This window comes from Typha latifolia, chromosome 3, assembly GCF_019914945.1.
Source record: "Typha latifolia isolate L0001 chromosome 3, TyphaL0001v2, whole genome shotgun sequence".
NCBI classification, from domain to species: domain Eukaryota; kingdom Viridiplantae; phylum Streptophyta; class Magnoliopsida; order Poales; family Typhaceae; genus Typha; species Typha latifolia.
Genome location: NC_133088.1, coordinates 506105 through 519859, shown reverse-complemented (window position 1 = coordinate 519859; position 13755 = coordinate 506105). Strand labels below are relative to the sequence as shown.

The 13755-nt window shown below is 38.1% G+C and overlaps 2 protein-coding genes across 3 annotated transcripts; both read left to right on the top strand.

Annotated features, from left to right (window-relative positions):
- The first annotated feature begins 2250 nt into the window (after positions 1-2250).
- LOC140784406 (autophagy-related protein 18f-like) lies at positions 2251-8713 on the top strand. Of its 2 annotated transcripts, none has more exons than XM_073131804.1 (8): positions 2251-2639; positions 3995-4459; positions 4575-5006; positions 5234-5470; positions 5556-6389; positions 6486-6652; positions 7700-8046; positions 8355-8713. In XM_073131804.1, exons 1-7 carry the CDS (start codon positions 2445-2447, stop codon positions 8043-8045), a joined length of 2676 nt encoding a protein of 891 aa, XP_072987905.1. In that variant the 5' UTR covers positions 2251-2444; the 3' UTR covers position 8046; positions 8355-8713. The 2 variants fall into 2 exon arrangements, 1 of the variants encoding a protein (XP_072987905.1); XR_012108256.1 differs by having other exon boundaries at positions 2312-2639; positions 6486-6675.
- Positions 8714-9958: 1245 nt separating this feature from the next.
- LOC140784239 (probable galacturonosyltransferase 12) lies at positions 9959-13753 on the top strand. The gene is made up of 6 exons (XM_073131516.1): positions 9959-10426; positions 11444-11499; positions 11597-11749; positions 11950-12540; positions 12762-13064; positions 13154-13753. Exons 1-6 carry the CDS (start codon positions 10222-10224, stop codon positions 13433-13435), a joined length of 1590 nt encoding a protein of 529 aa, XP_072987617.1. The 5' UTR covers positions 9959-10221; the 3' UTR covers positions 13436-13753.
- Positions 13754-13755: the final 2 nt, after the last annotated feature.

Sequence of the window (13755 nt, the reverse complement as noted above, 5' to 3'; positions counted from 1 at the left end):
CTTTAAACCATATGCATTAGTTGCAAGCAATTACGAGGCTATTGTAAACAAATGGATAGGTCCAATAATGCGACAGTTGCATGAGCTTTCTACATCGCTAATAAATCTTATATTCAATCCTCTGCAGCCTCAAAATGCAAAAGTATTTTAAAATCAGGGTATTTGCGGCAACTGTTGATTGGTTGTTGTATCAGCTGGATCTTTTTTTTTTATATATAAATTAATACATTCCGTTGGCTTAATTAAAGTTAACAAGAGTGCATCACCCCAATCGCTACATTACATTGATTTACAATCATTGATTTTTGTTGCCTAAGCTTTCCGAAAGTACAACATTAATCGGACGTTAGCTCTGCGATCGTTACATATAATAGTTTAATAATATCAAGTTGCCATGCATATGCACAATCGAAATTTCAACGCAATAGAGTATACAAGTGCCGAAGTTGATTGTCTTAAAGACCTTCGATTTAATTCCATATAATGTTATTAGGTAGAGCCTCATACCAATCGCGTCATTAATGAGCAACTAGGAAATTATTTACAGCTAGTCATAATTAGGCAAACCGATTTTGGGAGATGTGATGCAGGGAGGTCAACGGAGCAGAGCTGCTGTTGATTGGTTTATTATATGCATATACATTATTGCAATCGCAGTGAATGATTAATAAAAAAAAAAATGAGCTGAATTAAACTCGAGACTTGACCAAATACAATTTCTGTTAAATTAAGTTATAACAGCATCAATATTCTTAGCCCATCAAAGCCCAATTTATGGTCAACCCCTAAGCCCAACTCAATAATCCCTATAGAAGAGTATGATCCAAATCCAATGGGGCTGGACTCAATAATAATAACAATAAGAGATTAATAATATACAATAACAATAACAATAATGATATAATTATTCAATTGTGGTCCTATCGAATAAGGTGGCTGACCTGATCTCCACTCTCATGATCTCAAGCTCTATATTTGAGTTGGCAAATATTGATGTGGATATAGACAGTAAACAGTAGAAAAATATGAAACAATGACTCGTAGCACCTGAAGAGAACAATAGATCCTTTTCTTCCTAACAAAAAAAGATTGTAAAGAGATATCAAGGAAGGGCCATACTCCAAAGGAATAATTAGATGAGCTTATCTTCTAATTATCTTTCTTCGAGCTTTTAATGACTCATGCTTAGTCCTGACAGCAACACAAGCCTGACTCTTGTAGCCTAAGCTTCACGTAGTATGCAACACATGGAGATGAGGGGGTGGGGTGTCGTGTCGTGTCGAGCCTTTGGATTCCTTTTGTCTTCAACTCACCGTCCTCCAATCTCTATTATAATTAGGACATTCGCATAAAAGGTTTTTGTGCGAACTTAAACTATCTCCATGGCGTGACGTATGGTGATGGAGGATAGTCTAAGTTATCATAAGCCTAAATCCTTTGATAAAAATATGCCACCTAAATGTTGCCCATTAATGGATTGGTTGTGACGAAGTTTTAATAAGAGCTAGCGGAGTATATTATAACATGGGAGGCGGATGTAATAGTTCGTGTTAGGGGTGCTCATCGAGCCAGATTGGATTAGGCTCGAGTTGAGACCGAGCACTAACTACCTTTTTCTTGCCAAAAAGGTCAAAGTAGGCTTAGATACGTCGTTTCATACGTGACACGAAGATCTGGGCCAAATTATGAGTTGCGAAACATAAATTAGAGACTTGGGCGGTTAAAATTCAGAGTTTTTAACCAAACTAATTATTTCCAATTTATTATATTAAATAGAATTTAATTTATTTTAATCTGAATTGTTTTTTTTTTAAAGAAAAAAAAAGAATAATTAACGATAAAAATGGTGAACAGATTCTAGTTAAGTTAAAAAAACTCGTAAGATCTGACTTTTTTTAATCCAGGCCATCGTTTGTTTTACCAAATTGTCAAAGCTATTATTTGACTTGGGGAGGAAGATATCAATCCGTGCCTTCTCATCTTATTTCCCTTCTCCTTTTTCATTATTTCATTATCATATCACAAGCAATCCTTTCGTCGCCACTCTCCTCTCTCGTCGAATAAAAGAGTTCCTCCTTTTGCCCCAATCCACCAGATTATACGGCGGCCTGGGAGCTCTCCCTCCTAAGCCTTTCGATCGAATTCGTCCGAACAAACCCAAAAGGCTGCGATTTTTTTATCGACCCAGTTCGATTTTCGGATCAAGAATCGGCCTTGCAGGCCAAGGATTTCAATTTGATCCGATCTTGTGGTTCTTTGACGGAGATGGAGATGTTGGTCACCTAGAGGAAGGGTTTGGGCTGTTTCTTGTTGGAAGAAGGTACCAAAGAAACAGCCTGGTGTTATGCTCCGAAGCTACCCGATTGGACGAAGAGGAAGAGAAACTAGGGTTATTATCATCAATTTGTTCTTTGGGTTCTTTCAGGAGTTTGGGGAGTTAGGGGATGAGGAACGATGTCCAGAAACCCCTGCGAGGTGATGGAAGAGGCAATAATGGGCTCTTCTCCGTCCGCTCCCTCTCAAATTATATGCGGATTATGTCCTCAGGTGCGTCTACGGCTGCTTCCACCTTGCGCTCGGCCGGGGCATCGATCGTGTCCTCAATCACCAACCACGAGGATGATGGATGTTTTGATCAGGTATTCCGATGCGTTCTATATTGTTAACTTTGGGAATTTAGTTGAGATTTGGAGGTTCCTTTTCTCTTTAAGGCGGTTAGTTTTTTTTGTTTTAGATTGGGTAATCTCTGTTTGCAATTCTTGTAGTGGAAATCTTGTTGGCACTAATATAGTTAATGCCTCTGGAAATAGCTCAACCGATGATCTAGTAAGAATAAATTAAGAATTCATGCATGAAAAAGATGCTAATTTGGGGCTATAGAGTTCAAATTCCCTTGCCAAAGTATTAGATATCGAGTTCCTTATAAGAAATAAGCACTATTGTCTATAAAAATTGTGGGCACATGGCCAATTATCATTTCAGTGCTTGCATGTATATTCTGCATTTCAATTGGAGAGTTCTTGCCGCTTCAGTTATTTCAAAGCAAGTGCAACATGTGTATTTGTAACTTATGCTATACGCCATGGGCTAAAGCACGGGATTAAGTTCAAAGCAGATTATTGACACCATTTGTGCAAGAGGTGTAAGAAGATTGTGGAGTAACAATGTACAACAGTGGATTGCACAAGCAATATAGGTTTCAGAAGGCTCCATATTAAATCATATATATTGTTGTACTGATGGTGAAAAAGGCGACAGGCATTTAATTGATGAACCTTACAATTCATCCTAGTATATTCTGGCAAGACTATTAGTACTCATGGATGGGTGATCTTTTGAAGTTTATGAATGTAAAGGCATATGATGTTTCTTTGTCTTTTCTTATCTTACTGGCATTATGTGTTATTTCTTTTTTTCGTTGTTTAGCAATGACCCTCTCCCTCCATCCCAGCAGTGTTTTATATGGATGTGGGTAATGCTTCTTGAACAGTGCACCTGCACAATTTATATTCACTATAGTTTCATTATTTTGTATTGTACTTAATGTGAGACTCAGATGCCATGATGCTGATGATTTTCTCTGCTAACATCCTTTTATCGGAGATTATTTCTCATTCCAGTCATGTATAAGGGAGTAAGTAAACATAAAAGAAGTTCTTCAGCATGTAAAAGACCAACAATATTTTCAGTTAGTTTATTATTATTATTATTTTTTGAATCTTCTTTGATCCTGTCATGGGTTTCTTTTGCTTTATATATCTACCAAGGTTGCATCATGGTGTCGGTTTTCAAATTGGTTATGTGAACTGTTGATTTAGTCAACAATGAATCATACCACCGTTAAAATGCTCCATCTGCAGTTTTCAAATGAAAAATGGGGCTAGCTTCATAATCTATAATGATTTGATGTGTCTTTTGCATTACCTATGAGAAGTTTGAATTTGATCTACTAGTTGATTCACATTTTGACTCAGTTTTGATGTTTGGTTAACAGGTGCATTGGGCTGGGTTTGACAAATTAGAATCTGAAGGTGATGTGCTTCGGCAAATTATGTTGTTGTCTTACAGGTCAGGCTTCCAGGTTTGGGACGTTGAGAAGGCTGATGATGTAAGACAACTAGTGTCCAGACATGACGGTCTTGTTTCTTTCATGCAAATGCAAAAGAATCCAATTGCGTCAAAGAGATTTGAGGATAGATTTGCTGATGTTCGACCTTTGCTAATTGTTGTTTGCGATGGATCATTTAATGGAAGTGGAAACAATTATGATATATTTGGCTCTCCTTGCAATGGAACTATTGGCAATTGTCAAGACCCCAGCAGTGAAAACCTGTTTCCTACTTTTGTTCGTTTTTATTCCTTAAGAACCCATGAGTATGTTCATGACTTGAAGTTCCGATCAGCTGTTTACTCAGTAAGGTGCAGTCCTCGGGTTGTGGCTGTTTCTCAAGCTTCCCAGGTATGTATGATGATATATTTTCCAATGATGGTATTTGGAGATGTATAATGAAATTTCCAATAATGATATGTATGATATTTTTCCAATGATGATCTGTATGATGAAATTTCTGCAGATTCACTGTTTTGATGCTGCAACGTTGGAGAGAGAATATACTATTCTTACTAACCCTATAGTGGCACCAATTTCTGGTTCTGGGAGTATAGGATACGGACCACTTGCTGTGGGTACTAGGTGGTTGGCATATAGTGGAAGTCCAGTTGAAATCTCAAATACTGGTCGAGTAAGCCCTCAAATTTTAAGTCCTTTTACTGGCCTACCATTGTCTGCTTCAAACGGCAGTCTCGTTGCACACTATGCAAAGGAGTCAAGCAAGCAACTGGCTGCTGGCATAGTGACACTTGGAGATATTGGATATAAGAAGCTGTCAAAGTACTGCTCGGAATTCCGGCCTAACAACAATGGTTCTACAAAACTTGGGAATTCTGGCCTGAACACTGTTGGGGCCATTAATGGGTATGCCCAGGACAGTGAAAACGTTGGAATGGTACAAACTTTGCCTGAGTTCTTATGTCTAGTGTTGTGTGTCCTACGCTTAGAATTTTGTGCTGATTATGTTTCTTTGAGCCTGAAAATCCCATATCATGGTTGATATTAATGACATTATTGGCCTACGAATCTACTATAATGGAATAAAATTTTCACACACATGGTTGAACCCTAAACTTTTTTGTTCACATTCTGACCAATGGCTTCCTCTCTTTACAAATGCAGGTCATAGTTCGGGATGTTGTTTCTAAATCTGTTGTTGTCCAGTTTAGGGCTCATACTAGTCCTATTTCTGCCTTGTGCTTCGATCCTAGTGGGACTTTACTTGTGACAGCTTCTATTCATGGTCGGAACATCAATGTGTTCCGAATTATGCCTTCTACACAAGGAAACTCATCAGGGTCAGATGCCAATGGGGCACATATTCATCTCTACAGGTTGCAACGCGGCATCACCAATGCGGTATATATACTCACAAAATTGATTACCTTCTTCTTGAACAACATTTGCTGATTTGTAATAATTCTTATTTTTTTTTATATGTCAGGTTATAAAAGACATCAGTTTTAGTAGTGATAGTCAATGGATAATGATCAGTTCCTCAAGGGGAACTAGTCACTTATTCACAATATCTCCTTATGGAGGGATTGCAAACTTCCAGTGCAGTGAGAACGGATTCACAAATAACAATTTTCTAGTGGATTTGACTGCTAAGTCATCTAATCATTTTGCTCAGACACCATCCTCTTCAAAGCTAAATGAGAAGAGCTCTTTTGCATCTAGTTCCCCAGTCACACTGTCTGTTGTAAGCAGAATAAGGAATGGGAATAATGGTTTAAAAGGTGCTGTACGTGGTGCTGCAGCATTAGCTACAGGTGCAGCCAGCCCTATATCTGGGGCTATCGCATCAGCCTTCCACAACTGCGGGGGTGACCATTTGCATTCAGATGATATTTCATTGTGGCCAAAATACTACTTACTTGTATTCTCCCCTTCTGGCAGTATTATAAACTATGTACTGCACCGCTCACTCATTCATGGTTCTGGCATTGATATATCTGGGCTAGGTGCTTTGTCCCATGTCTCGTCAAAAGAAACTGATACAAGGTTTGTTGTCGAAGCACTTCAAAAATGGGATTTATGTCATAAAAGAAACAGAAGAGACCATGACAATAGTGTTGATATATATGGCGATCATGGTTATGGAGAACGCACTAAAATTGTTCAGAAAGTCACTAGGAATGGAACCAGTATCTATCCATCTGATCGTGGTACCGACACAAAAGTAAAGCTTAGCGCTGAAGAGAATCATCACTTGTATATATCTGAGATTGAGTTGCAGATGCATGCTATGCAGGTTCCACTTTGGTCAAAATCTGGGGTACTTTCATGTCCTGTTCATTGAAAAACGGTTCTTGTGTGAATTAATTTTTGTTCTCATATATTTAGAATGCATTAACATATTAATTACTTGCAGATATGCTTCCAAGTCATGGCGAATGAGACTTCCAAGGGAGAAAATTTTAGTACAATTTGCGGGGAAGTAGAGATAGAAAGGATTCCAAGTCGCATGGTAGAAGCAAAGTCAAAGAATCTCATTCCGGTTTTTGATTATATCCAAACATCCAGATTTCGACAAGCAAGGTTCACGCCCTGGTCTTGTGTTTGTATATTTCCTTCTCAGTTCACCAGCAAGTATATTTTTTCGTATTTTATTTTTGCTCTTACACTAGCTTCTCAAATTCTTAATTGTGCTTTAAGCATCATACACAAGAAGAGAGATTCAAAATTTGAAGTTGCTTAATTTTATTATGTTTAGCATGGATAAGGATCTGACACAATATAAGAAGGCAAACTTAGAAGACAAGTTTACTATACGTCAAGGATATTAGCATTAGGGACATATCTAGATGCCTTTGTAATTTAAAGGTATGATTGTTTTTATCATGCCCATAAAGTAACATCTAGGATCGATGTACACCACAAATAGAACTTTCCTTAGTAGGACATATTAATATATATGAACTTTTGAAAATATCAAAGCCATACATTTATTTACATTTCTACTTTGAAATGGAAGATTTAAGGAAGTTAAATATTGCATTTGTGTAAGTTGTGATGTTTTAGCCTATTTATTATACTTTCAAAATGTTCCAACTTTGACATAAGCCTTGTTTTAACAAATATTGCTCCACATGTTAGGATAGCAACTATTGAGGGTAAGTTTGGAGAATCATCTTAGATGGTTTGAACATTTTGGCCCTGGATCCTATACTGCACCGATAAGGAGTGGCAGATTCGCTTCATTCATGTTAAGGATAGCAGAGATATTATTTTGGCTTTACTTAAAAATCACTTTCGTGTTCTCTTCCCTTCAATTTGAATCTTCTTTCTGTTGCATTTGCTGAGTTTCTTCAAGTTGTCATCTTGAAGTACAATTTGTTCATTTAGTACATGCTTCTTCTTACAAATAATTCCGCTGACATTGCAATTTGATTATTAACTTGGTTTATGTTTGCCTACATCTTTATTTGGGGAAGTTTAGGGTTATCTAATCTATTTGCTACAATGGTTCTAATTTATTTTACGTCCCTTATCAGCTGCTGTTATTTGTTTAGGTTCATCTCTCTTTATCTAGTGGCTTCTTTTCTGTTTGATACTTATATTGAACTGTGATTTTTTTTTTGGCAGTGTAAATACTCTTAATATTAACAGACATGGGCCACTGCTGCAAGAAAAGTCTGGACTGTCAGATGATGACAGACTTTCATGCAGAAGCACCTGTAGTTCTTTGGATTATACTTCTGAAAGTGCTGCTCTTTCTGACCCATTTGATGGTGGTAACGAGAATGGATTGGCTCAGTTCCCTAACGTGGATGCTGTAAATAGCTGTACGGACAACCTAAACATTAAAAGTCAACTCGAGCTTGTAAATAGTAGTGAGGACCCCGAGATGGAGGCCCAGCTCGGGTGTGTAAATAACAAAGAAAACATGATGGAGACCCACTTTGAGGCTTGTGATAACGGCATTGATTAAGGTAAACCTCTCAAATTTAAAAGACTTCCAAACCAAACAGCACGCTGTGCTTGATCAAGCTGCTAGCTTAAAGTTATAATATCTAGGTATCCTATCTTTTCCTTGGGGGGGGGGTTGCTGATTTAGTAATTCCTGTATTAGATGCGATCCTTTTTCTCCAAGGAACATACTGTAGGAGTCGGTCATCATTGGGTTTTTCTTGGCTCTTTTTTTTCCTTGGAATCTATTCTGACATGGTATGTTCACTTTGTTGTATCTATTTTATAGCAAGATGCACTAATGATATTAGCCTTTTCATGTGTTCAACAGATCACCAACTTCGGGGAACTTCATGGATTGCTAGATCTCGCTCAAATGTGCAGCAGCTATTCTTTTATTCTCCCAGGAGATATCAATCTGTTCTTTCATACGTATACAGAAATGGATAACAATGAGATAGACCGAGGGGTTCAGTTAAGATGCATAAACAAACTTTCATTACTGCAATATTGAGGATTCTATCTGGCAATCATTTGTAAATAACAGATTTCTTATTTACATTTCAATATAATTTGTAATGTGTGAATAATGAAAAGGATTTAAGTGCCTATTTCAGTATCTTTTATATTGGCATACAGATTGAGATCATTTTATGCGACGACTAGTAATACATTAATATTTGTCATCCATTTATCTGCTAATTATGATGTGTATATACATTTACGGTTCACTGCAATTAACTTTTTGTTGATAGCTAAAGCAAATTTTTTCTGGCCATCTAAAATCGTAGTAGGTTTAGTAAGATGTTTTCGTAAACATGGATTTGTAAACTAGCTTTAGGCAGTAATGAGTCCATCCTCTGAGAGCAACAAACTGTGAAGAATATACAAGTGCATGGCAGAGGATTTTACATAAAATGATGAGAAGGGTCCTAATGCTTCCATTAAGAAGTCTCTTTTTGTTTACTTATTTATTCTTGTGTTAACTTTTTTGTTAATTCCCTGAGAAATCTGCATCGCATCCGAAGGGAAAAAGAAAATGCTCTCTATTTGGGGGGAAGTTGATGGCTTCAGTTCAATGACGAAGGTGACAAAAAGATGGCAATACCATAAAAGTCATTTAAATCCTCTATTCCTAGCCACCCTGTCACAGTGAATAAAGAAGAAAGATTTAGGAGCTCGAATACAGTTCTTTCCACATTAATTGCATTTCATTTGATACCCGGAGAGACCGCTTATCCTCCCAAATTAATGGTAACCGTCAGGAGGTAAATCATACATAGCTTCTAAACATTGGAGAAATTGGAATGGTGGAAGTAATCATCATTGGGAAAGCTACTTTAGGTGATGTTAATAGTTAATGGAGAGACGCACTTGTTTTAAATATAGCTATTATTGATCACAAGCGTCAAATTATAAGCCCTGCCTATTGACCTCTACCAGTTCATCCTGCATAACATGAGCTATTTTTTTAAGGTACATTCGAGCTGTGATCCCGTAATTTTATCATCTTAGAGAGTAATAAATTAAGACAATCTTTTGTTTTCTAATCCATTTATGTTTCTTCTATCATGCTTCAAGCAAAGATTACTAAATAAGTTGATAAAAAGATAAAATAAGGTCTTGTCTGCAGAGTAGTTGAATGAAAAATTCTACTACCAACTTGTTGAGGTGTCTTTGTCTTGGTCGAAGGATGCTGTTGGATCACTTTCCCTTCTCTACTTTGTTTGAAGGCAAAGGAAGCAACGCAGACTAATGTTTGAAATCGCAGACAGCAGCCTCTCATCTGCTTTAGTTGATTTATAACACATTTAATCCCATCTATACTTCAAAACCAAGCCAAAAGAGACATACGTCAAAGAAACAAAAAGTTGTGTACCAAATTTGCATGACAAACTCAAATTATATTCACTCTCTCACCTGAATCCTTGTCACTTTCTCAAAACAACTCTCTTTTAGATTCTCTGCAACAGTTGAGAAGCATTAGCCCAAGCTCTAAGCAAAGTAGGTGGAGGATAGCAACGTCAACACCAGTTAGCCTCCTATTACATTCATGTGGAACATCTCCTCTCCTTGTGCCTCATTGGATCCTTGCAAGTGAATCAGAAATCCAAAGAGGTCTCGACAAAGTAGCGGAGTTTGTGGGTCGTTGCTTTACCGCCTGCCTAGTGCTTAAGCTCACTTGTTAGGAGATCGTAATGCAGCTTCATTTCTCGCCGAGCATGAGGCACGTAACAGTGTTTCCAGGGAAGGGCGTGAGGGATTTCTTAAAGGTCAAGGTTGCGTCGAGGCGGCTCTCCTATAGGATGGTGTTCTACTCCCTGCTCTTTGTGACGTTCATGCTCCGGTTTGTCTTTGTTTTGACAGCAATGGATACAATTGAAACAGAGTGCTCTTCATTAGGTAGGGCTGTTAATACTAGTGCTGCAATTAGTCTCCTTTTTTTTTTTGTTGCTTCTTAACATCTTGTATTCTTTTCTCTTTTATATATGATTTGTTAACCTATATCCTTCTCACTCGTAAGTACATGCTACTTATCTAGAATGATGAAATTTTAATGAGGTTTAAATACATGTCAGCTTCAATTCTTTTTCTTAAGCAAAAAAAATGCATGGTTTGCATATGGAACATTATGACTAGTTCTTGAAATTAATCTACTCTCACAAGTATGAAATTTTAGTTAATCACTTTTAGTACCTCGAATACAATAAAATTGCTTTAACCAACATGTACAATGTCCTGCTGAGAAAAAAAAAATAATTAAAGAATCCAATAGTACCACTGATAACTGAGTTAAGGCTCTTGTTTGTTTCGAAATTTATAAATTATTAGGAGTCAATTTCAACTTTATCCAAATGCACGAAAGTATCTGAATTTATTGTATCTATTTTCTATTGGTATGAAGCACGTATTAGATCCCTGTTTGATTTAGACTTGAAAATATGTAGGAGGTTATCTATGATAATGATGTTTGGTCTAACATGCGCAAGACTGAAGCAAGCACCAATTTTCTTCAATGAATGAGACGACTAACTAACAAAGTATGACATTTTACTATTAGATTTAGATTCTATTTCACTAAATGAATCACGCAGCGTGAGCATTAAGGAAATATATTCATCACATTAGCTGATTCAATAAAGTATAATAGTTAGGTGAGCATATAGTTTTTGTATTATAGATGTTGGTAGGCAGTCGAAGAAAGGACTTGTTACCTGAAAATAAAAAAAAAAAAGAAAGAAAAAAGAAATTGAGTAGGTATGGTCGAATTTGCAACTACTAATCAATTAAGATTTAATTCTTTTAGCATTTCTTCTTGCTCTTGCCATTTCTTTTCTGCTGGACAAGAAGATTAACTCACTGTTATTTTACAATCCAGAAATCTTATTATAAAGATGTTGCATATGTTGGTTTTGATAGGATGTGTAGGGAAAAAGCTAGGTCCAAGAATATGGGGAAGAAGGCTTGAGTCGAGGGTAATTAATAGTTCAAACTCTAAAGCATCAAATTTGATATTTATATTAGCTTCTTTTAAGATTAGATTACTGAAACTTAATAGTTGTACTATTAAAGGTTCCTGAGGAAATATATCAAATTCTGGAAGAAGGTGAGACCAACGAACTCGTAATGGCATCGGATGTTCCCCAATCATTGGAGGAGTTCATGACGGAGATGAAGAGCAAGAGATCAGATGCTAAATCCTTTGCTTTAAGGCTCAGAGCAATGGTAACATTCCCAAACAGAGCAACTAGCCGTTATGCTTCGAATTTGTGAAGTTTGCATATCGCCTCCTACGTTTTCTTCGTATTGCGGGGAGAACTTACTCTCAGAGACACATTTGCAGATAACTTCTCCCTTTAAATATATTTGTAAGAGAAAAAACTTCAGAATTTTGCGAGTTGACCGTTGACCATTGACCCTTGCAGATCTCTCTCCTAGAGCAGAAGACAAGGACGGCCAAGATCCAGGAGTACCTCTACCGCCACGTGGCATCCACCAGCATCCCCAAGCACCTCCACTGCCTCTCCCTACGTCTAGCTCACGAGCACTCAACCAACGCCGGCGCCCGCCTCCAGCTCCCGGCGGCGGAGCTCGTCCCTTCCTTATCCAACCCCAGTCTCCATCACTACGTCCTGGCCTCCGACAACGTTATAGCCTCCGCCGTCGTCGCAGCTTCCCTCGTCGCCAACTCACTCTCCCCCGAATCCGTCGTGCTCCACGTGGTTACCGACCGCAAAACCTACGCAACCATGCATGCGTGGTTCGCGTTGCACCCGCTGCGGCCGGCCGTCGTCGAGGTGAAGGGGTTGCACCAGTTTGATTGGTTCGCGAGGGGGAGGGTCCCGGTGATGGAGGCGATGGAGAAGGACCGGGAGGCGCGCTCGCAGTTCCGAGGAGGGTCGGCGGTGATCGTTGCAAATGTTAGCGAGAAACCGGTGGTGGTGGCGGCAAAGTTGCAGGCTTTGAGTCCCAAGTATCAGTCCGTCATGAACCATATACGCATCCATTTGCCAGAGGTCAGCATTCACTTTTTTAGTTTCAATACATGAAGTGCATTCATTATACTCTCTATCCATATGAAAGCTTGAAAATTACTATTGTAAATTCTCATAATTTTAATAATTTTGGCAATGTTATGATCATAGCTCCTGCATCACAAAATTTCTTAATAACAAGAAAGAAGTATTGTAGCCTCTTTAAAGTACAGGAAGTATTGACCCTTCAATCGATGTCGCAGTTGTTTCCTAGCCTTAAGAAGGTAGTGTTTCTTGATGACGATATTGTCATCCAATCTGATCTCCAACCTCTATGGGACATTGATCTACGAGGTAAAGTAAATGGCGCAGTTGAAACATGCAGAGGATCTGATAAGTTTGTCATGTATAAGAGATTCAAGAACTATCTGAACTTTTCCCACCCTTTGATATCGGAAAATTTCGATCCCAATGAGTGTGCTTGGGCATATGGCATGAATATTTTCGATCTAGATGCATGGAGAAAGACCAACATAAGTGCTACCTATCACCACTGGCTTCAACAGGTATGCTTTGGAATTTATTGAGAAAATCTTTGCAATTTGATACATGTTTGTTTGTTTGTAAGTTTATATGTTATCCTTTTCGTTTGTAGAACTTGAGATCGGACCTCAGTCTATGGCAGTTAGGAACTCTTCCTCCTGGTTTGATAGCCTTTCATGACCATGTTCATGTCATTGATCCCTATTGGCATATGCTTGGACTTGGTTACCAAGAGAACACCAGTGTAGCAGATGCAGAGAGAGCAGCAGTGATTCATTTCAATGGCAGAGCTAAGCCTTGGTTGGACATAGCATTCCCGCAACTCAGGCCTCTTTGGGCCAAGTACTTAAATTTCTCTGACAAACTTCTTAAATCATGCAACATACGACCTTAGAATCGTCTCAACGACATTGTGACCCTCGCTACATGTCTGTGGAGGGTTGGGTTCTGGATCAGAATTCAAGAGAAGAAACCAAGAGCATTGGAGTTCATATGCTGATAGTGTGAGAAAATTGTAGAAAGTCTTGGTTTTGTCCTCCTCTAGCTCTGAACCAATTTCTCGCCCCTTTTTCTTTCGTTCTTTTCTTGGCTATAGAAATTGTTTTAGTGCTTGTGAATGATCCATTTCTGAATGTATACATGGATGGATCATGGATGTTATCTCATAAGATATTAGAAAATAGAAAAATCTTTCAAACAAATGAAAAAGAAATA